At 40.1% G+C, this 24,954-nt stretch overlaps 1 protein-coding gene across 3 annotated transcripts in view; it reads right to left on the bottom strand.

Moving 5' to 3' along the window:
* Nucleotides 1–13,515, bottom strand: part of LOC142423798 (sodium channel protein type 3 subunit alpha) — an 85,651-nt gene extending 72,136 nt beyond the window's left edge. For all 3 annotated transcript variants that reach the window (XM_075528878.1, XM_075528879.1, XM_075528880.1), the window contains exons 1-3: nucleotides 13,252–13,515; nucleotides 4,656–4,774; nucleotides 2,870–2,959 (exon numbers count right to left, since the gene is read on the bottom strand). In XM_075528878.1, coding sequence (XP_075384993.1) covers nucleotides 2,870–2,959; nucleotides 4,656–4,774; nucleotides 13,252–13,515 — 473 coding nt within the window. The remainder of the gene's footprint in view (nucleotides 1–2,869; nucleotides 2,960–4,655; nucleotides 4,775–13,251) is intronic.
* Between the last annotated feature and the right edge of the window lie 11,439 nt (nucleotides 13,516–24,954).

The raw sequence follows: 24,954 nt of genomic DNA, 5'->3' as shown, positions 1-24,954 counted from the left end.
AGTCACTAAGAGTTGGGATCGATTTGATGACAGTAAGTTTGGTTGGCTTTGATAGAGTTACTGTTAGACGACGGTCCCTACTCCTATTATTGTTTTTGAAAAAGTTAATTTATGGGGCATTTGGAGTAGATGGTGAGCACTGAGTTCCAGGGAAGGAAGTCTTAGAGTTTAGCATTTGAGGCAGAGCTATGCAGAGAGCAGGGGGTGCAAAAGTTTCTATTCCCAAACAAGATTAAACACATAATTGGGTCTCAGGGGACCTTGATATTTCAGGGCTCTTTTCCAACTCAGCTCCTAATCTTGCTGTGGATTTTATCATCACAGATTAAAAAATTTTTTTTCTCCCTGTACTTATTCTATCTATGAGTATCTTTCCTTGTACAATACTACCCTTGCTGTATTTCATGTTGTTGGGTATGCCTTTGTACAGGCCCATTCTTGTATTATCAATAACGTCTGTTTTCATCTCAGAACTTCTTTATTTTTTTTCTTTCCTTTGGAATTATTTTTAGCAGTAACAGCTAACATGTTATGTTTCTGTTACCTTGCTATTAAGTGGCTAGACATAATTGAGCAGGAAACTTTGCAACGTTTTCCTACTGCAAAAGTCAAGTGGAAAATGTTTATAAGGCTAAGAATATTTTCATGTGAGGGAAATCACAACTTTATCTCTAAGCTGGTATGATTACTTTAAAAAAGAGAGTCTTACAAATTCAATTGGATCCTTTATCTCTTAATGATGTTATACAAGTAAATGCTATTTATATATGCTTAAATGTTTTGATGATCCCAGTTGGAAAAAGCCAACAAAATACTTTATATAAGTATTTCCATTCATTAAAGTCCAAATCATAATTAAGATTTTTGCCTCAATATGAAAACAGGCTTTGCTGTCATAATTTTGAGGGAACATTTTCAAGTTATTAAAAATTATGTAACCAATCAAATCACTGACAAAAGTGACTTAGAATAAATTATCATCAAATCATTAAAAAGTTAGAAATAAAAACCGATCATTTATGTCATGATAATCTTATTTTCTATATGACACTAGTTATTTTTTTATTCTGAGAATAAAAACAAACACCTCATCATTGTATTATAGTATACATATATAGGCTCTAGCCTAAACACATTTTGTTGTATACTATAACATGATTCTTTGGCATGCATAACTCCATATGTTTATATAAATAACCTCACATGACTGACAAATAAAAGAATAATGTTGTTATTCAGAAATACGTACGGACAGCCACTTGTACCCAACATATTGATGTTACCAAAATATCAGGACAAGTTTTCTCACATTTAAAGAGAAGAACTTAGCAATTGAAAATCAAAAACAACCATATTACAAATTCTAAAAACCATCAGAAGGCCTTCTTTTAATTCAAGCAAGGTCTGGTTTAGTGTTCTCAAGAACTGCTCCTAAAACCTTCTCCTTGTATTAAATATTGAATAAAATGTTTTATTTTGATGCAGAGCTTCAAACCAGTTTTTCCTAGTGAAACTAGAATGGACCTGAATTGGTAAACTGTGTGTACACTGGCAAAATAGAATAGGGGGACTTAGGGGTTGACACCCTGCTGGCAACATAATCTCCTCTTGGAAGACGAATGCAGCAGGTGAAATGCGCAGCAATTAAACCTCTTGACCAGCTGAGTGGGGATAGCAATGTGGAGGGCAAAGATGCCAACTTGACCTCTCTGCTTTGAATACGTGTTGCTCTCCACAGTCCCGGCAAAAGCCCACTCTCCAGAATCAGGCCTCTGAAAGAGCTGACGATGCCCCTCTAAAGGCGTTGGATTTCAGGACTTCAACTTGTCATGTTTCCCCTTCCGGTCATCATTCCTCTTCACCCAAATTTTCAAAATTAAAAATTGCTCTGATGTGACTGTGTTGGATGTGACTGAAATTGATTTGAGCCACTTTGAAGCCAGTTATGATGATGTTGTACAGAGGCCACGAGGGCCTCCATCCCCAGGCAGGAAAGGTGAAAGGCAAATGTAAGGCAGAGAAGCACGGTGGCCAGAGTGTGGTGCCGGAGAGTCCACTTCAGCTCCCGGTGACGTCCTGCACCAACTGACTTGCCCTGAAAGTCTTCTAGGTCATAATTTAACGGGAGCTGATCTTTATGTCTTTCTGCCACAGAGACTAGCCGTGAATTTAACAGGATCAGTGTATTTTTTAATGTGGCTTGTAATTGTTTTGATCTGTTTATAAAACTTTTTCAGTGTTGAGCGATCTACCCTTAATCATTCTTCTCCATAAGGCCCATTTCTTTTCATTGCAGTTTTGCAAAGGACATTTTATTTCCTTCGCAGAACACACCTGGAGAACTTATTTAAATAAAACCCAAATATTTAATAAACTGAAATTAATAAATGCATTTTTCAGTAATATAGCAAACATAACAAGTCATACAATCAACATGTCTAGTATAGTAATATCGAGATAACTACCTAAAAAGATTTGGTCAGATGCAAAATTCTAATAAAGTAATAATTTCATTATTATTCTAAGAATATACATATATTCTAATAAAATAATAATTTCATCCATTTACTCAAAGGCACATCATCTTTTATTCAACATTAATAATTGTGGTTGATTCCTAACGTGTGGGCTACGTGATAGGTTTTGTATACCAGCTCTCTTATACAGATAGTATCATTGAATCTCTTAGGAAACATACTTACCTCACTGCAGAAAACTTCCCCAAAGAATTCCCCTTATCTTCTTTCACATTATGGAACTAACATTCTCTTAGACAGAGTGGAGACCGTACGTCAGACTAGCGGCATAAGAAGACTGCTAGAGAGAATGTGAGTGTGCGCCCTCCTTCCCAGAAGTTACTCCTACTTACTCCACATTCTTCGTCCAGTCGGGGGGGTTACTCAAGGTCATAAATACACAGTTGGTCAGAATAGTGCACATGATTAGCATGCTGAATAAAGTAGATTGTCGTTAAGGAATAAATGCAAGTACATTATCAGGACTATTACAATATAAAAAGTATTAGTTATAATGAATTAACTGAAATTAATTTTACTTATTTTAAAACAATGGTAAGCATAATAGGAAACTTTAAAGTTGGCCATAGAGTCTTGGTCCACTCTTTTTCCTTCCATTTTACTGAGTCGCCTCACACAACTCACTGTAATTGAGAAAGAGCTCTATTTGAGGCCAATGAGTGTTACGTTGCATGCTAAACAATTATGTGAAATAAATAGCACAGGGAGAGAAATGACCCTTGTATAGCAAGTTCATAGAATGGTGAAAGTGTGAAAGTTGTGTAATTTTAAATCTCCAGGACTCACATAAGGTTAATGAATAAAATATCACTGGAAGGGATAGTCCAGTATATTAAAAGATTACATTGATATATTTTTTCCTGTATGACTGAATTTCATAGGAAGATATTTTGTAAGACACGTAGCAATCCTATAACTAGTTCTTTAAGGGATGATAACCTAAGCGTATAGAAGCCTCAGTGGTGTGCTTGTTACACTGTGGGCTGTTAACTGCAAGATTGGCTGTTGGAAACACTGTCTCTCTGCAGGAGAAAGATGGAGTTACAGGCACGGAAACTCAGAGAGGCAGCTCAATCCTGCCCTGTAGAGTCATTATGAGTCAGCGTCAACTCGATGGCAGCGAGTTTTGAGTTAACATAAACATAAAGGAAATTATTACTTTTTTTGCTGTTGAGTTAGTGTTATAGCTGACCTTTTAATTTCTGGTGTAGACTGTGGCGAAATCCAACAAGTCCTATACTTGTCTACCTGTGTCTAGTTCGTATCATACCAAAAATATCCCACAGTTAAGAGCCAATTGTGAAGCTTCCTGAAAATGGGTTGCACAATTTCTCTTGGAATCCTAATCCAGACTTCAGGGACATTTATCCTTATTTTAATGTGATTTACTTTACTTTAAAATGTCAATAGCTTCCGATACCGACTCATAGCATGAAAGCACTTAGTTGTACCCGAAGGTTATTGAGCACCTGGTCCTCCATCTATTCTTTCCGCTTTGACTTAGGCTTTTGGGTGTGCCTTTTCAGAATGCCCATTCTTGAGCACTCGCTGAGAGGATCATCTTTTTATTTTATCATTGCTTACCTGAGAACGTTCTTGTAACCCACACCAAGTCATCTCTTGAGTAAATACATTTTCAGTGCCGCCCTTAGAGTCTTAAATTCATTAACTTTTAAATATATTTGAAACCAGGCGCAAAAGCCCATTGTTGGATCTTAAAGAAGACTTTTCAACTGTGAATGAATGAATAAACTAGGTGCTAGAGAAACAGAGCCAATTAGCGCACAAACATTTGAGCATTTGATAATGTACCTCACAGATTCTGTTTCTTCGGCAGTGGCTATGTGTGATATAAGTGCGGGTAATAAAAGTATGCTGTTGTCCCTACTACTAAAATGCATTTCACTTATATAATCACTATTATGATTACTTTTTTACTTTAGAATAGTCATCCTTTGATGACCTTGTTAGAAATAGCAGAAGACCAATGAGCACAAATTAAACCAACCGTGGTGCAATTAATTTCAAAGACTATTGTGCATGTTTAAAATAAGAATGGCATTTTTTCAAAACCAGTCACTAGAAACAGCATTTAGACAATCCACAGGAAAAGGATATGAATGTACCAAAATCTTAATAGCAATTTTTCTAACAGGGTTTAGTGGAGTTAAGATATACAAGGCAGAGGTGGCACTGAATCGGAAAATTGCCTTCCCTTTATTCAATACTATAAAAGTCTGAAAGAAAACATATGAGAGATAGAAATTACTACATTAGCATGTGGTTTATCAGAGTGCTTACATACATGAAGAATTTTTTTACTTTATGCAAAATAGCTTAAAATTCAAAATTGATTTGATTCACAATAGTTCATTTAAACAAGTTTGTATAGCACAACTATAAACATGTGCTTCACCCACTAAGTTAACAGGTAGCTAAAAACAAAGGCAAGAATGACTATTATCTAATCTATCTCTATGTTTCCAATTTACTAACACAAACTATGAGTCCTACACGTTTCTTTTCTTTAAAAAATATATTTTTAAACCAAGTTGTAGGGCGGCTTTACAGACTCCAATTCTTCCATCTTTTGTAACTTTTAAAATTAATCTATACCCATTGCCCAATATATTTGTTTATAAATGTTTCAAGTACATCAGTTCTTTTTAACTCCAACGTTTATGATGGCTTCCCATTGTTCCTGAAGTACTTCGGCTTTGAAACCATAATCCTGTTTTCCCAAGTCTACAGAAATGCTGATAACATGGAGAAGGGGCAGATACATTGAGAATCAAGCTAAAAACAATACCTCATTTCTTATGCAATCTGGGCTAAAATCATACCCCCCTGATATCTAGGATCATGAATTTAGCATTTATGCTTCAGCAATCTGTGATTACCTGCCACTTATCTCCTGGGTTACCTTTAATTTATCCAGTCAGGGGCATTGCTGCTTCAGCCAACTCAACCCACTTGCCAATCACATCCATGACTTGTCAACCTCTCCCTCTGTGACCTTGAAAATAACAAGCTTCATAGAATCCTAGCATGAGGTGCTACCTGAGAAACCATCTAATGCAAACTCCTTCCAATTTCCCCTCACAATAAGGTTCCATTTAGAATGACCCATCATTGTATCAGCATTTCTTAAGCATGACTGCCTCTTTGAATCTCCCAGGGAGATATTTAGCTTGCCAATACTTGGATCCCACCCCAGACTGACTGAATCCAGAAATTCTGATGGATGGGCACAAACATGAGTATTAAAAAACAAAACAAACCTCTCCAAATGATTGCAGTGTGCAGTCAGATTTAAGACTCCTTGCTCTCTGGGAACGGACTTAACCATCAAAAACACCTCCTCCATCCTCTTTCCAGATAAATCGCACTGCCTTTGGATACTCCCTAATTGTTTTCCTTTACCAGTAAGTCTTCGTATATTAATTTGTACTGGCTTCCATGTTGCTTATAATTATAGCCAAGTGGCAATTTATGTGTAGGGCTTGTTCCCCTGAGGACTAGAAGTTATTATAAGCCATTGAATCTAGAGAGCCTGCAATCTACATTTCCCCCCACAATTTTTAAATTAACGCAAATAAATACTTGCTTTAATTAAATGTGGGTTTACCTTTAAGATGCTGTTCACCTTTAATACATGTATTTTACATATCCATTTACTTAATAGTAGGTTTTACCCTTTAACTAAGAGCTTGATTCCATACATTCAGATCCATGGCTAACAAGCTCCATTTGGATAGGTAGGATTGTTGAATTGTGAGTATAAAAGGCAGGAAAGGCAGTTTTTCTTCACTTTACTTTTTGTACCTAAGACCATGGAATTGAGCATTTGTTTTCTTTATAAATCGCAAGCTATACATTTGACTGACTCTGTGATGAGGTATCAGCAAACTCTTCCTAACTAGCATTAGGATCATCCACCGGGCACAGGTGACACTGCTAAGGCGGCGGGGTTTTCATTTTTAATTCATAAGATTAGACTATGTAATATTAGCAGTCAAAATTTTTATATCTAAGCAACTAGATCCCACCTACAACAAAGGAAAATGAAGCAAACAAAAGACTAGCAAGCAATCAATAATAGCCCATGACCCACCAGCTCCTCTGCCCTCAGACTGGAAGAAGTAATTAGATGGTGTCAAGCTACCACCGCCATACATGCTGAGCAGGGTCCCATTGGAGGGCTGGTCTGCCATGGGTCAAAATGGAGAACAAAGGTCAAATTCGAAAAGAAAGAGGAAAAGATGATGGTGACCAAATGTATGGGGCTGAAAGAAACTGGAGGAAACTCCCAAGGTGATTGATGGTCCTCAAACAGCCTTTTCATGGAAAACTCAAGACACTTCCAAAGGCTGCCTCTTACTCAAGTAATGGATGGGCCTATAAAATAAACAGTTACACTAAGAAAGACTGTGCTTCTTGAAACAATCTGTAGAGATGAGACACTATTGGAGACCAAAAGATCAACACTTGCCCCCAACCAAAAATGGGGAGGCAGGAAGGGAGGGAATGCACATGACTGAAAGCAGAAGCCGGGAGTGGCGGATACAATGCAGGCGGCAGGGCAGTGGGGATGGCAACCAGTCTCGAAATGTGCGATTATTGATGGGACAACTAATTTGCTATGTACACGTTCAGCCACAACACAATAAAATGCTCCAAAAAATTAGGCAGTCAAGGTCAGTAGTAACATATAAAAACTTTAACATGATTTCAGTTGTGCTAAGGTGATCAGGTGTCCCGCTTTTGGCGGGGCAGTCCCAATTTTTAACATTTTCCCATGTCCTATGGCATTTTAAATAAGTTCCGATTTTTGGAAAGAATGCACGACAAGCTGGGGTATACGGTTTTCGGCTGCCATGTGGCTATTTGCCAGGATATGAGTTTCATCAATGGTGTCCCGCTGGTGTCCCGCTTTACCAATGTTAATCGTGTGTGTGTGTGTGGGTATTTGAATATGAATCATTTTTTTCCTGAAAAAGCAATTTCTACTGATAACATTGGGAGAGAATTTTGCTCTGAATGATCTCCCAAATCAGAGTGAACATTTTTCCATTCTTTAAACATAATGCTGCCCCTCCCCCTCCCCCGCTTCTGCTGCAATATTGGCGTGAAGCCTGACCTCCTGCCTGAGTTTACAAGCTCTTGAATGGAGCTTCGGAGCCCTATGGCCAGCACAGTGGCAGTAGGTTTGGGAGTTTTCACACAAGCCAACATATTTCTCCAGGAAAACAATTTAATACAAAGAAGACTTCGAGTTCTGATAAATGAGGAATCGCCTAATTATATTTTCCGGTGCAGTGATGGGGGAGAGACAGGCTTTCTACCCCGGTAAGCAGTTAAGTCACAGAAAACCACAGGGGCACTTCCTGTAGGGTCACTATGGGTCGGGATTGACTCGATGGCAGCGAATTGCCTCTGGCTTATGCTGAAGAGGGGCCAAGGAATATGTTTGTAATTTGGGACTCTGCTTTATTGAGAAATGTTCCTAACCTGAAAAACGCCCGAGAGAACCACAGCTTGTTGGGGGTGGGGGGGTTGGGGGAGGGAGTGGGGAAGGGGGAGGGGGGAGGCGGGGGGGGGGGAGGGGGATGATACATAATATAAATTCTAAAGTTTGGTTTAGAAGTGATGAAATGTAAGGATATACTTTAAAGAACAACAAAAATACCACTACCTATGTCGTATGAGGTCAGGCATATGATAGCTGTCAGTATGTTAAATTAGTTATTTTCAATACTACAAAGCCTCTGTTTCATTTTCCCTGAAAAAAAAACGTACCTTCAAAGTATATTCAAATTTTTATTACTGAAGGCAATTACCGAAGGATTACATCTATCAGAAAATTAAAAAACCAATGTAACTGATTTTTTTTAACAGTCCCTTTTATTGGATTCATAAAACCAGGTCTAGTTTTGTTGAGTAGTTAAGAGGGACTGGTTCTAGAGGTCTGGTTCTAGAGTCTAAAGATTTAAAGGTGTTGGCAGAGCTGATACCAAGGGCTCAAGTGGAAAGCAAATGTTTTGAGAATGATGAGGGCAACAGATGTGTAAATGTGCTTGACACAATGGATGTTTATATAGAATGTGAGACGAGTTGTACGAGTCTCCAATAAAATGATTTTTTTTAAAAAATGAATAGAAAGCAAAAAAAAATAAGGGTGTGGGCTTCTTTCAGCTTCATTTTCCCATCTGTAAGACAAGAGCAAGAGTAGCACTTGCCTCACTGGTTATTTGAAATGATTTATGTCAGTGGAAGGACTCAAACAATGTCTGGCACAGAATACATGCAAAAGAAGAAAGGAAAAAAGATAGTATTTTTATGGTTACTTTCCCTAAGCCATTATTGCGATCCACTTCACACTATTAAAAATGCATCGTACGACTCATCTAATTAACTATGAAAAATGTATCATTGATTAATGGCAGCCCCCATGGCTCGTGGTTATTGTTACTGTGTTGTCCCTTCCTAATCTGACACCTGATGACCGATGGTTGGGGGAGGGGGAGGGTCGCCCTGTGTGCGCGCCTTGTTTCCAAGGCTGTGACCTTGCAGCAGGACATCGCTCGGCTTGCCTTCCTAGGGCCTTTGGATGGGTTCAAGCAACCAGCGAAGCACTAAACTGTTTGTTGCGCCAGCCAGATACTCCCATGATGCTTTCTTCTTTCACTTGGTCAATAGAAACTTCAGACCATTTTCCATCCCAGCAGTTCTTTCATTAGCTTCTTGCATTATCTCCTTCTAGATGCATCAAAAACTACCCTTTCCCTCAATAACACCCCACTTTTCATCCTTATAGACAGCTGCCAATGAAAAGCAATGAGCCTGTAGGAGAAGGCGGTGTAGATGCGGACTAAATGTTTCCCAGTATGAGATGTGCTCACTCATAATGGGTGCCTGGCCCTCCTCCATGGAGGCAATGACAATGGACTCAATCAGCATTCAGAGGACTAGCTTAATAAGTCTGTTGTATAAATCCAGGCTTCCGTAGCCTCATTTACAGGGAGGTATATTACTATCACATGCGCTGAAGTGCGTGTATCAGCACAATCCACATGTTCTCTTCATTTAAGCAGACTGGTAATGGATGGAAATTAAAATCGCAGTGTTCCTTGCTGAGCCTGGAGTGTAAGCAAGCTGGTTACTTAGTCAACGTGATGTAGATAGTTCAGTTAGGAAGCCTCGCGCATAGCCCTCTCTAGGACAATGCTTTCAGGTATGTTGCTGAAGGTTGCTCTAATGTCTTACCTGTAGAAAAAATACTTAGGTTTTCATATTCTCTATGTTGACCCCCTTAGTTTCTCCAAGGAGCTGTGGTGGCGGGATCAGGTATGCTTTGGACTGCTAATCACAAACTCGGTAGTTCAAATCTACCAGCTGCTCCTCAAGAGAGAGAGGAGGCCATTTCTCCCATAAATATTTAAAGCCTATATAGAGCTGCCAAGAGTCAAAATTGTCTCTGTGGCAGTGGGTTTAATGCTGCCAAGGTGACGGAGTCCTCTCCTTAAGGTACTTTATTTCTTTAAGTAAAAAAATAAACACTTTTAATCATGTCAAAGTAAGTCATGGTCCTGTTTCAGAATGTATCTCTGCAAATGTTCACTTTGACCACTCAAGATTTCTCAGAGGAGAATTCTCCCCCTGTGTCTGAGCGTTATTACTCTGTGTGTGTGTGTGTGTGTGTGTGTGTGTGTGTGTATGAAAAAACTCAGGAATTCCATTTCAAAATTGTCTCTCAATATCATACTAAGTTATTGGAATAGGTGAGTATGTATGTATTAAATACCACCTTTCATGAAACTAAAGTCTCTGCATGGAATATATGGTCTCTGCCTGACGATGAACCTAAAAGTGCATGGTTCAAATCCACCCATCATCACCAGGAAATAGGCCTTGGTGGGCCTACTTCCACAAAGACTCCAGCTGAGAAACCCTAGAGAGCAGTTTTCCTCCGTGAGCCATGGCATCACCAGGAGTGGACTCAACCCAATGGCAACAAGTTAAGATTTCTTTTCTCATAGAACTAGCTTAAAAGCAATACAAGCAAACAAAAAGCACTCACACATCGTTTAGTTAAATATGTTTTGTGACTTTCAACAAAACACATTGAAGTTTTACTACCCAGACGTGGCTCCTGTACCAGCACTGTTAGTGTCACCCAGGAGCTAGTTGGGAATAAAGGAACCGGGCCTCTTCACAGACCCATGGAATCTGAATCTACACTCGAACAAGATCCTTGGTCGATGTGCATATGCCTGCAACTTTGAGACACACTGCTTAAGAGTAATAGGGCTAGTTCCATAGCTAACTAGTTAGGTGCCATTTCATATAGCCCTTACGAGTTTTAGTAAGGGCATTATGAGGATGGCCCAGGACCATGCAGTGTTTCCTTCTGTTGTGCATAAGGTCGCTATGGGTCTGAGCCAGCTCAGTGACACCTAACAACATCAACAGCATCATCAACAACAACAGTTTTATGAAGTTAGGAGCTCTGATTCTACAATAGCTAAACAATTAGCTCTGAAAATTTGAAGGTTCCATCTCCTGGCAGTCAGTAGGAGAACAGAGATGGTAGCCAGCTCTTGGAAAGATCTGCAGCCTAAGGGGCCCCATGAGGCAGTTCTACTTTGTCCGGGAGGAGCCCTCTTAGTCAGAATCAACTGAAAGGGCACGCAATAGGAATACCAATCTCATAAAATTAAATCATGTGTTGCTTAAAGAAGATGCTTTTGTCAGCCATTTTTTTTAAAAAAGGTGGGCTTCAATGAATAAAAATGTTGAATAATATTTTCATTCATAAGCAATCAACTCATGGTGATATTAACTTATCTTTTAGAGAGCTCTTTTATGCTTGTGCATATGAAATACAACATGGAGTAGAAGATGCCAAGATAACTGCAGAGCTGATTATCATCCATTTATTTTGCACTCTTTCTAAAATACCACACAGCTGGTTTAAAGACAAAAAATACAAAATCAACAAATGATGACAGTATTATGTGATTATTGTTGGCATTATCAAATTGGGGATTTGAATCAAGTGGGTGGTGAAAACGGAAAGCCGATCCTTCAAGGTAATATTGGACGATGTGCCTGTGTTCCAGAATGAGACAAATGAAGTAAGGATAACAGAAGTTCCCCAGTAGATTGCATCCCAATCCCCTTAGTACCTGTCCTCATCTCCCAGTAGCTCTAGGAGAACAGGCTTCTCAATGCTTTCCCTTCCTCTTCAAGACAATGAGTTGCCATTGAACCCATTCTCAATGGTGGGAGCCTTGTATGTGTCATTGTGATGCTGACTTTGTGGAAGTGGATTGAAAATTTGGAAGGCGATGGTCAGATTTTATTCAGAGGCACCTGTGGGTGAACTCAAATTGCCAAACTTTTAGTTGGCAGAGGAGCACATTAACCGTTTGCACTCCCCACCCCAACCCCAGGCTCCTTGCATCTTCCAGGAGAATGTTCAATAGCAGCTTCTCTATCACTCCCTGGTGTCGGGGTCACAGCTGTTTGGAACCATCAGCTACTTCTCAGGAGAAAGGTGAGGCTTTCTACCTCCGTAAGATTTACAGACTTAGAGACCCACCATGGGAGTTTCATTTTCCCTTAGAGGGTCAATATGAGTCATAATCTGTTTGATGGCAAGAAGTTAGGGTTATTTTTCAGTTAAAAACCAGATAGACAACATCATGATAAGCAGAGAAAAGACTGAAGTTGTAAAAGATTCTACTGTAATTGGATGCATAACCACTACTCATGGAAGCAGCAGACAAGAAACCAGATGATGTATTACATGAGCAAATTGAGTTATCTGCTGAAATGTTAGAGAGCAAGATGTCCTTTTGAGAACTAAGAGGCACCTAACCCGTGTCATCGTATTTTTAATTGCCTCCTGTGCAAGTGAAAGCAGGACAAGATATAAAGGTGACCAGCGAAGAACCGATACAGTTGGATCATGGTGTATGGGATTTGGAATTTGGAAAGCATCGTGGGCTGCCAGAAGAACAGACAACTGTCTTGGAGGAGAGACAGCCAGAATACTCCTTAGAAGTGAGGATGGAGACACATGGCCTCAGGTGCCCATACTCTCAGGAGAGACCAGCCTCCGGAGAAAGACATTCTGTTTGATAAAGCAGAGTGTCAGTGAGGACGAGGAGGACATGAACAAGACGGACCAACAGGCTATAACAATGGTCTCAAACATAAAACTGTGAGAATGGTGCAGGCTTGGCCAGTGTCTCCATCTGTGTACGCAGGAGAGGGTTGCCGTGTGTCCGTCCAACAAGGCATCGCAGCAGCAACAAAAGACAGCTCAATTGTGGAAGAAACTCGAGCCAACAGTTGAACTCAAATCCCAGAAACATAATATCTGTCCATGACTCTCATTTGCCTCCCTATGATCCAATGATCTAACACGGGCTCAAAGGTTATTGTTTCAGCAACAGCAGAATTGTTGCTTTATTCTTGTTGGTTTTAATGGTAACCATCTCAATTGCTGTAAAACTCGGAATTATTCATCTCTTCCTGTCTCTTCACTGTAGCCAACCATTTATATCATTCCTCATAAATGCTTCTGCTGATTATACTGTGCTTCACAAGTAGAAGATTAACTATAGTGCAGTATGTGTAAGCTCCAGAAATTTTTTATTAAAATGAAATAAGATAAAAAGAGTGATAGGAAGTATTAAGCACTCACTTTCTTATTGATATAGAACGGGTCCAGGTCCTCCAGCGGTTCCGACACCATCCCTGGGGGAATGTCTCCATAAATAAATGGAAGGTTCTTTCCAGCTTCCAAGTCACTGTTTGGCTTTGGTTTGTTCTCATCATCGGTTTCTTGCTCTTTTTTGGGTTTCTTGGCTTTCTCTTCAGCAGCACGTTTCTCGATAGCAGCAAGAGATTCTCTAGTAAAAAGGCGGAAGCTTTCAGGTCCCGGGGGTACCAGCAGGGCCTGTGCCATCTTTTCATCCTGCACATTTAATTACGTTTAGCTTCTTGCATAAGAATTGCCTACAGTAAAGATAAAAGACATGACAGGAAAGCAAGTGAGAGAATAAGAAAGTCAGCAGGCTCCCCTTCGGTGCCTCTCCTAGCGGTCAGGGTTTTGGGGCGTTTTAAACAGCGAGTGAACATCAAGGGGTGCTTCTAGTCCCGCACCACCTGTGATGAGACATCCAAGGGCTCATGGAAAAACGGCATGACAATATCATGGAATTTTTTCCCCATGAAGATTTTCCAGTTTTCCCCTCCCCACCCCATTATTTTTACTTGGAAACCACCATGCAATCTAATTTTGAATGAGCCAATTTTACAACTTTGTTGTAAACCTGCTCTGAGGTTTTATAGTCAAGATATAACAAAAAGGACCAACCCAGCAGCCATCGAGTCAATTCCAAGGAGCTGATGGCCAGGCCTTAGTTTCAAGCCCCTGTCAGTGGCCTTGAACCACCAACCTTGCGGTAATCGTTCAGTAGGTAACCCTTATTGCACCGGGGACTCGCTTTATACTTTTGGTCAAAAGTTAATGGCAATAACACTTGACAAAGAAACTGCGTAACAGCTCATTCTTTCTAATCCACCCCCCCCCCACCCACACCACTTACTAGCTCCCCCAAATAAAGAATCCTGGTGACTATGGAAAAACAGTGCTTAATTCTGACTCATAAAAATCTGAAAGTGACCGAACCAAACTACGGTTGTCACCATCGCAGAAAATCGATTCTCTAAAGCAGGGGTGGCCACAGGTGAACAGTGGGCTCTGACCCCAGACCCTCTCGCCAAGATGCCCTGTGCGCCCAGGGCGCCAGGCTTTGTTTCCCTTCAGTTTTCAGCGCGCGTCCTTACAAAGCACCTTGGTGCTGCAGGTCAGGCGGTGGTCTGGTAGCCCAAAAGTTGGAAGCACAAGTCCATTCAGAACAGTCTGGGGAAAAAGAAAGGCTCCCTGATCTTTTTCCAAAAAAAGAAAAAAATCAACCACTGAAAACACCATGAGGCCAGTTGTACTCTGAGCTCCATGGGACCACCATGACTTGGCCTGACACAATATGCTGATTTTCTGTTCTGGCCTGCTGTCCTTCATCTTTTCCCTGGTCACTATTATAGTCTGACCGTGTCTTCCACTGCACAGCGGGAAAGAGCATGATGGTCAAGGTACACTTCTGTTCTAAACCCTGCCCTTGCTATGTGACCTCAGACAATTTACATCCCCGGGCTTCAAATGTCCATCTGCAAAATGGAGCTCATGATAAAACGTGTCTCCCAAGCATGCTGTAAGAAAGACATGAGTTGATTTACGTCAAGCGTTTAGAGAATTTCCCGGGATACACGAGGCATTGTTTTACAATCAATCCTTAACGAATTTTCCTCAGTTCCTCCAGCCTTGTTTCTCCTGTCGGGTTTCAAACATTGTCACCATTCCAACCACTCCCTTTTCAACAAGCTCCCCGCCTGCTGTCACCGCAGTTGGACACAACGCTGGGAACTGACTGAGAAGTGCAGAGCACAGGGTCACGTGCGTGTGTCGCTCACATGGCTGGGAGAGGAGGGGGAAGGTAGACTTCACTGCCCAGGAAGTAAGGAGACCTCTTTCTTTAGGAAATGTGATAGAACTGTCAAAAGCAATTGACTCAGTTACATAAATTGTGAAAGGGTAAGTGACAGTTATTCTTATTTTGTTCTGTGCCCAAAAATCACCCTTAAAAAAATCAGGATGGAAAATAGAAATGACAAGAAAAACAAAATAGGATGCGTGCATCACTTCCGTCGCGCTGGGGAGGGATCAGCCTCCCCGAGTAAACATCAGAGTACGCTGTGACATTTTCTTCTTGCCCACACTCCCCTGATCCCTGCGCCCACACCTTTTCTACTTCCACAGTCGTTTATCCCTAAATGTCCTTGTAATTCTTGGCAGTTATTTGCATGGCTATATTGAGCTTATGAACGAGAGCTTCTGGATGTTTTAGACACATAAGGAACACTATATAAACAAGTGCCTGTTTATTGAATTTAAACCTAAATTACTATTTATCTGGCCTGATCTGATGAATACATGTTTTTTATATGTGTCCCTTTTCATTGGATTATTATTTGTAATATCATTGACATATTTAGCATATTTGTTGCTACTATTATGTATGTTCTAAATAAATTAAAAAACAAACATCAGATTTGTCCAAAAATTAATCATTTTCTTCTATTATTTCTGTTACAGAAATGTTTTGTGCTGGGGCATGACTTTTTCTTTTCTTTTATTGCATGAAGTAGTGCCTAGATCAAGGTGTTTGAGAAAATTTGTTCTTTTTAAAATTTTTCATTAATCATTTTAGTGTGGGCTCTTACAACTCTTACAACAAGCCATCATTCAACTGTATTAAGCACACGGGTACATAGGTTGCTATCAACATTTCTAAAACATTTGCTTGCTAATTGAGCCCTTGGTATCTGCTCTTCAGTTTTTCCTTCCCTCCCCCACCTTCCTACCCTCGTGAATCCTTGATCAATTATATATTATTGTTATTATTTCATCTCTTACAGTGTCTGTTGTCCCCTTTCACTCACATTTCTGTTTGCTATTCATTCCCCTGGGGGATGGACTATGTATCCAACCTGTGACGGGTTCCCCTTTACCACCCCCCACTGACCCCCCATCTCCCTACCCTCATGATCCCGCTACTCCCATTACTTTTCCTGAGGGCTTTATCCTGAATTCCATGTGTCAGAACCTCTTATCTGTACCAATGTGTGTTGTGGTAGTTTCATAATCTCCTGTCAACTTGCAAAGGGGTGGGGTCTAGCCTGTGAGTCAAGTTATAGCTTGATGGCCTCATTTGGAAGCAGGAAGGAGATTAATAGCTCACTGGAGAAGAGACACCACTCTCTCTCTCTGTTTTGCCCTCCTGCTGACAAGCCAGATGTGCTACAGTGATGGAGCCAGAGCCGTGGGGCTAGAGTAGCCACATGAAGACTGGCACTGAGAGACTTCCACCACAACTGGATCCACAAGAATTTCCTCCCAGTGGCCTGTGATCTTTCTTCCTACATTTGGCATCATTGCATGTGCTGTGTGAATCTGAAGAAGAATTTATAAATTGGTAACAGACATATGGGCTAATATTGGATTATAGACTTGACCTGGACTAGGCTGAGATGTTCTGTTAACATACGATTATTATTTATATAAAGTTCTTTCTTATACACATGAGTCTCTCTGGATTTGTTTTTCTAGTGTTTCTGGACTAACATACTATGGTACCAGGAGTGGGGTACTAGGGAAACAAATCATAAAGATGGAGAATGGATGCTTGTTTGACCCCTGCCTCATGGAAGTCTTTTTTCTTTGGATAGCTGGAGGTCAGAAATGGCCATGCAGTTTACCGGGTTGTTTCTGGAAAGAATATGGAAAGTTACAGTTTTGATTCTTTTGTTTGGTTATTGTCTGGTTATTTCTGTTTGAAATGGTGAAAATGAATGTTGTTACTATTTATTTTGGGCTCAGGAATAGAAACACCCCTTGAATTTCTAAGAGACCATCTACTTAGTGAAAATGGCTGACAGAAGGTCAAAATGGCTGACAGAAGGTCAAAATGGCTGACAGAAGGCCCCACCCTATTTTGATGCAGTCAGACCGAAGACCACATTTTGTATTAATGGAATAATTTAGATAAGGATTAAGATAAAGTAGATAAAATTGAATTTGACTGTTTTAACAGTGGAGTTTAGGATCTGATTCTACTTTGCTTATATTGATTTCTTCTGCTATTGCTGTAATAATGATTGATAGAAATTATTTTGGGGTATTTATGAAAATAAAGAGTTTGTAAGCCTTGCCTTCAACCAGAAGAAATCTTTAAATGGGTTTAGGAAACGCCTGCAAAGGCTCTGAAAAGCTAAACCCCGCCCAGTGTCTTGAGTGCTTAGGACATTCAAAGGTAAAGAGGCTTGCCTAGGGGGCTGTTGATGATTGAAGAAAAGAAGAAACTCTGGATTTCTGAATTTTGAAATAGTAGTTTTTGTCAGATGCTGGAAAAAAAATCTGGAACTATGAAGAAAATACCTCTGTAGGACTGAACATTAAAGGGAACCCATGGGCAGGCTGAAATGCTTGCTAGGTGCCCACCTGGATCCACTTTTAGAGTGGAAGTGGGAGAAATGCAGCAATAAAGAGACGGGTTGAGTCTGACTACTGACACCCATGGACCTGGTTCACAGGGATTAGAGGAGAAAACGAGAGTGGGTTGACTGGTCTGAAGTTCATGACCTAGCCTAAGGCAACCAATGGAAACCCTGGTGAGGCTAAGTGAGGCAGCCCACATTGAGTTGACTAGAACCTGACCAGATGAAGCAATTTTTGAGCCTGTGAATTGGTGCATATTGTTGCTGACTTTATGGATGACCTGTCCTGATTTGACTTTGATTATGGATGCAGACTTTACACAGTTCCAACTAGAATGAAGATTCTTCTCATCAGATAATGATTGTTTCCTCAGAGCACTGGGTTGATGTAAGTAGTGGGCAGTATAGAAATGGGATACCCAGAATGGGGTCGATAAAGGCATGAAGTGGCTGACTTACAAACTTTCATAGCTGGGGGATTATGTTCGTAGGATTATGGTGTAGGTGTTCATATAAGTATAGAATATTTTTTGTTTTGTTCACTTATAGAATGCTATATTTAAGTAGGGGTGACATATTTTAGTTGTATGCATTTTAGTTTTAACCTGTTAGATACAGATATGATCTTGTTGTTTGTTTGAAAATTACATATGACTGAAAAGTTGTTTGAATATGTGAAGGTAATAAATGGTGGTCTGTGGTAATCACATAATTGAGTGTCAACTTGAGACTCTTAAGAGTGAAGGGATGGAGTTTAGCCTGTCAATCAGGTTACAGACCTCATTTGGTGGTGCTAAGGAGATAAATAGTTCGCTGGTGGCAGGACATTCACATATATACACACACACTCTCTCTCTTTCTCTCTCTCTGTGAGACATTCCTGTTGACGAGTCACATGAAGCTAAGCTGAGAGCCAGAGCCTTGGAGCCCTGAGCTGGAGGAGTCATGTGGAGCCCCACACCAACGCTGAGATGCTTCTACCATCACTGGATCCACAAGATTTTCTAACCACCAGCCTATGAATTCAGCATCATTTCATGTGTTGCATGAGTCTGAAGAGGATTTTATAGATTGATAGTGGACATATGGGCTAACATCGGACTTAAGATATTGATCTGGACTGGACTGGGATGTATTCTTAATGTACAATTGCTCCTTATATAAAGCTCTTTCCTATACACATATGAATGTCTATGAATTTGTTTCTCTAGTCTACCCAGACTAACACACGTGTACTCCAGTATACCTGGATTTGTAAGGCAGAACTGGGTCATGGTAGTGGTGGGGAGAAAGCATCCAGGAACTAGAAGAAGGATATAAATTTTTTTCCTATTTAATTAAAAAAATCAACCATTTATTTTGTGTTGTATAAATGTATGGCAGATGGCAACAGAGTTGAATGAATGTTTCCAGTCATGTTATGTCCAGTTTGATGGTCACATAGTTGATCAGCTCCAGGCTGTGTGGTAAAATCATAACTTTCATACTTTGGAATGTGGGAAGGTTTAAACATTATTTCTAAACTTTAAATGCCCAGAGATATTTAACCCACTTTCCTCACACCACCTGTCTTGAATTTAAAGGTTAGGGTTCTACAAATATGACAAATAAAAAGGAAACAGTATGACCAACATGTCATAAAGAAATCATACGGGACATGTTTGCCTTCTTAGAGGAAAAGAGAGGTAAATTTTGTACATGAGCATTTATTTGAACACATTTTGTTTTTGAAATGTACAAGAGGATGAAAAATATAAACAGTAATTGGAATCAGAGATCTGTGTTGATATTGAGTCTGTAACTGCTCATCTCACGTAACCTCCCTCAACCTCAGTGTCCTTCAGTAGTTTTGCATATTTGTGCTAACATTGAACTATGGAGAAATAACTCTTGTTATGCTTCATTTAACCTAGTCTCTTGGTCCCCACATTTTCAAAAGTAACCAGATTATCAAGAGATAATGTTATAGATCTTAAAGACCTGGAACCAGGTAACATCATCAAATCAATATACTTTGTTTAAGGATAAATTTATTTCAAACTTCTGGCTCACTTATTAATAGTTCCAATAAAGAAGTTAAATCTAGGTCAAAGGGAGTTAAAGAACTATCTATAATATTTCCCCATATTAAGTTTTCTAAATTCAGAGAAGAGAGACTAGTGCGTGCCATGCAGCCTTTTCCTTGTGGCGGGGTCTTGGGGTAGGTCTACTTTCTGCAGAAAGTGAGACATTAAAGAATACACTGCGCACTGTTTCCCAAAGCCTGCTGACACACTGCTGCTAAGAAACCTTTCAGAGATCTTTGGAAGTTCCATTTCAACTTTGTCTCCCCCCTCTGCTCTCTTGATCCTTATGAATTTATTATAGAGAGCTCTTACATAATTTCATATCCATATTAGAACAGTCTTTTAAAAATTCCTACCAACGCCTTGGTGTGGAATATATCTTACTAATTAATGTAGCCATTGTAATTTATTTAGATACATACAATTTGACATTCCAAATTTATATAAGTCTATAGGATTGATATAAGTTGAAATTGATTTGAGGGCAGTGGATCCTTACAAACCCCACCCCCAAAAAATATAATAAAATCAGAGCGATTGTTCACTGTGCTTCGTTGGTTCAAACCAAAGAACCTAAATATGTGCAAGTCCATGAGTCCCTCTCCTAATCAATACAAAGGTTATGGCTTAAACGGAACCATAGACATTGAAAACTGAAAGAGATCTCAGAAATCATCTAATAAGACGTAACTGTTTACATAAACAATTACATGAGATTCTACACTATAACTGATTGTATGAGGTACACGCAGGGGAAGAGTAGAGGCTCCCTAGTGAAGTGATATGAAGTAGGTTTTTTGGTAGCTTAGCTAGAACTTGAGAGTAGGTTGATGGGGGTAGTAAGAGGATAGTTGATGGAACAGCACAGCGTAAGGGGCATGCTAGGCAAGGAAACACTATGTTCATGACGAAAGAGATAAAAAAGAATCGTATAATGTGTTTGAAAAGAACGAAAAGAGATTCACTATGGAGACCAGCCTGCACAGCAGGTTGTAGTAAGAGGTAATACTGAAAAGCTAGGCAGGATACTGATGACCAAAGCTCCCATACAACATAAAAGGCATTAATGGGGAGTAACATAATCAATTTGATTAGCAGGTTTTGGTATCAGTATAAAGAGTGGACAGGTGGGAAAAATCCAAGTATAATGGCTCCTTTTGAACTCTTAGAAATTATTTATTAATACAAAATCCTTTGTTGATGGAGGAATTGCTCTACTCATATATGTCATTAATTAAAAAATATGTAACGGGTTTACTAATTTACTTAAAATTATAAATTCTTGAATGTTTACATAAACATATTTTCAATAAAATAATTATACAACTCCAAAATAAAATAATTTAATGAGACTATAACATACTTACTTTTGTGTCAATCTGTGGTGACCTGTTTAGATTTAAGTATATAAAGAAAACAGTATAGCAACAATGAAACATACATCTTTCCTCTAGTTCTTAAATGCTTCCTACCTCCCACTATCATGATCCCAATTCTACCTTACAAATCCAGCTAGACCCAAGGATGTACACTGGTACAGATAGGAACCAGAAACACAGGGATCCAGGACAGATGATCCTTTCAGGACGAGTGGTGAGAGGGAGGGTGGGGTGAAAAGGGGGAACCAGTTATAAGGATCTACATATAACTTCCTCCCTAGGGGATGGACAACTTAAAAGTGGATGAAGAGAGGGAGATGTCAGACAGTTTAAGATATGACAAAATAATAATAATTTATAAATTATCAAGGATTCATGAGAGAGGGCGGAGTGGGGAGGGAGAGGGGAAATGAGGAGCTGATACCAAGGGCTTAAATGGAGAACAAATCTTTTGAGAATGATGAGGACAATGAATGTACAAATGTGCTTGACACAATGGATGGATGGATTGTGATAAGAGTTGTATGAGCCTCCAATAAAATGATTTAAAGATATTTTAATTACTTTATCAGGTATTTGTGAATATTCTTCTTTGATGTTACATCGAAGTTAATTTAAATGTGGAATCTGAAACCATACCAATGGGCTTTTGAGTTTGCCCTTTAAGTGAATATTCTAAACATGCATTATTTTGATCTATACCATTATGTATAGATCATTTAGAAAATATTGATCTAATGTTCTGCGATTCTTTTAGATTTTGACAAATTTAATGATCTCATATCTAAAACTCACATTTGCCCATATCACTACTGATCTCACCAGAAAAGATCATGTATTGGGAGGATGTCAAGCTCCCAGTGGTAGATAGAAGTTTTCTAAACTTCAGATTTCCACTTGAAAGCTCAAATTTTATCACTGGGAATGAATGTGTCATTTGCTTTGCCTCAAGTGACACGTTTCCTTTGCTTTTTAAGGAAATACCTGCCACATATCAAAGTCTGAATAACCATAGTTTGCCAGTCATTCTTTCAGCAGAGCACTTTTCTGTGTAAAATAAGTGGTTTGTTTAGCTCCTGAGTTAAATAACCGCATAGTACTTTTCCCTGAGACAAGTTTGTGCTTAGTCTGCAATAGATATGCTTTTGTAGCCTTCCCATTGCTCTTACACAGCATTAAACACATATGTTCTCCAGGGCTGAGATTAAATCACAAAATTCCATGTATCGTTTTTACTGCCTCATCGTCAAAGAAGAACCCAAGTGACACTGGTATCTCTTCCTCCCCACTAGCCCTTCCCCCCTTAATGATGGTGTATGGCTGTGACAAATACAAGGGCTACGGTTACAGTGTGGCAGCATCGTCTCAATTCCTGGTAAGGCACGAGCCAGTGTACCCCTCTCCTTTTATACTATCACGTGTATGCCAAGAGAGTAAAGAAAGATGAACCACATCTTGGTGTTATTACAACGGGGCCCTGGTGGTACCATGGTTAATGCTGGCTGCTCACTGAGAGGTTGAAAGTTTGAACCCATCCCTGGTTCCGTGGGAGCAAACACCGGGCAATTTGTTCCCTTAAAGATATGCAGTCTAAAGCAGTCAGTGGAGGACACGAAAACAATAATAATCTATAAATTATCAAGGAGTCATGAGGGTGGGAAGGGGGAGGGAGGGAAAAAAGAGGAGCTGGTACCAAGGGCTCAAATAGAAAGTAAATGTTTAGAAAATGATGATGGCAACATATGTACAAATATGCTCAATTGATGTATAGAATGTTATGAGTTGTAGAAGTCCCCAATAAAATGATTTTTTTAATTGCACTCTAGAAAACCCTCCGAGGGTGCGATAGTCTGTCCTTGAGCATCGATTTGAAATAGACTGAACGACACAGAACAACCCATATTACTATGAGAACAAGTCCGTGATTGGCGCAAACAGTTAAGTACCTGGCTACCTAATCTTAAGATTGGGAGTTCCAATCCATTTCAAGATACCTCAAAAAAAAAAAAAGATTGGCTTCCAGAAGTTTCCAGCCTGGAAGCCCCTGAGGAGTATGGCTTCACTGCTCCACACGTGGGTTGCCCTGAATACGAATGGAGTTGTTAGCAATGGATTTTGTTTTTATAATGAAAAGAGTTTCGAGCTCACCCAATTCCACTGCCATTGAATCCTATTCCCGGCTACCCTACATGGGCTGTTTGAGACGGTAACTGTTTACGGGCGAACACAGCTTCTTCTTCCTCCCACAGAGAGGTTGGTGGGCGAACCACCAACGTTGCAATTTTCAGCCCAGTACTTACCCTTCAGTGTCACCGGCTCTCCTTAAGACCAAACCCCAAACCCAAACAAATCCAATACCACAGAGTCAAGTCAGACTCAAAGCAACCCTAGAGGACAGGGTGGAACTGCCTGTGTGGGTTTTCCAGGCTGCGTGTATCACAACAAGAGCATGGCGTGAGTCAGGGCTGGAATTTCATACTGCGTTTGCTGTGTTCTGGCAGTCTAGTTTGGGGCAATTCATTTTAAAGCCCCACTGACATCAAGTCCTACTTATGGAACCCCATGCCCACTGCCATCTGAGTCGACTCCAATCACAGCGATCCTATATAGGACTCCTGAGGCGGTAAATCTGTGTGGGCGCAGTCTCATTTTTCTCCCCCAGGAGCCGCTGACGGCTTTGCAGCACCAATCCTTTTGTTAGCAGCCAAATACCTCAACACCTGCCTCCATCGAGGCTCCTACAATTCACTTGCACTTCATAATTTTCAAGAGGCTTGGTTGTGCAATGGTTAAAGCACTGGGTGGCTAACAGAAAAACCACTAGTTCAAACCCATCATGGGAGGAAGATGTGACTGTCTGTTTCGCTACAGAGGATCGCCTTGGAACCTGATTGGTCAGCTCTTCTCTGATTCATCAGATCCTGAGGAGGAGGAGTGGACTGGATGGCTGTGGATTTTAGACAAAGCATTCAGAGTCCCTACCTGTATAAGAAGAACCCCAATAGAGAAACGGATTAAGCATTATTCCGTTAACAGCAAGGTCAGCTGTTCAAACCTACATTGCTCTGTTGGAGAAAGATGAACTGTTTGCATCAAGATTTATAAATTCAGAAGCGCTATGCACAGTTCTCGGTCATGTGTAAGTCAGAATCTACTCATGCGTCAGAACGGACTCACTGGCTGTGGGTGAGGAGGTATTTGTGTGATGGAGCTGGTGAAAGAGAAGGCAGTGCATCCTTCAAAGATACTGTGACATTGAAGAGAGAAAGTGTCCCAGCGATTCAGCACAGTGCCTGACGTCTCAATAAGTTATGGAGAAAACAAACGATGCCAGAGGAATATATTCAACGCACACTTCAGAGCGAGAAGTTGATGAGATTTTGTGATCTGATGGATGCCAAAGAATAACAACTTAAACTCACTCCCAGGTGTCTGGCTTAAATAGAGACGTGGGAAACAATGCATTCTACTTGACCATAAGATATGTGGGTATGTAATTGAAATGTGAGTCTGAGACTCAGGAAAGCTGCTTGGGCTGGGGAAATGTCGATTAAGGGTCAGTGGTTGAAGCTGAAATTTAGAATATGCATGCTATTGCCAGGGGTGGGGCAGAGATGTGACGTCAGGATTCTTATGACCAGCAATATTTTAAGTAAATGAGCACAGAACATATTGGAAAATGAAACCATTATAGTACATGGAGGTCAAAAGGGACATTTCCAAGATGCTAATTGAAAGGCATGCTTTGGATGTGACATTTAGTGCAGCTCTCTGTCCTTAAATTAATGGAGGAACCCGTCTCGAAGAAGCTAAGTAATCATCAGTGAAATGTCTACTGACAAA

The sequence above is a fragment of the Tenrec ecaudatus genome, chromosome 13 (assembly GCF_050624435.1).
Source record: "Tenrec ecaudatus isolate mTenEca1 chromosome 13, mTenEca1.hap1, whole genome shotgun sequence".
Classification (NCBI taxonomy): domain Eukaryota; kingdom Metazoa; phylum Chordata; class Mammalia; order Afrosoricida; family Tenrecidae; genus Tenrec; species Tenrec ecaudatus.
The sequence above is the reverse complement of the archived record's forward strand: the minus strand, read 5'-3'. Positions and strand labels throughout refer to the sequence as shown.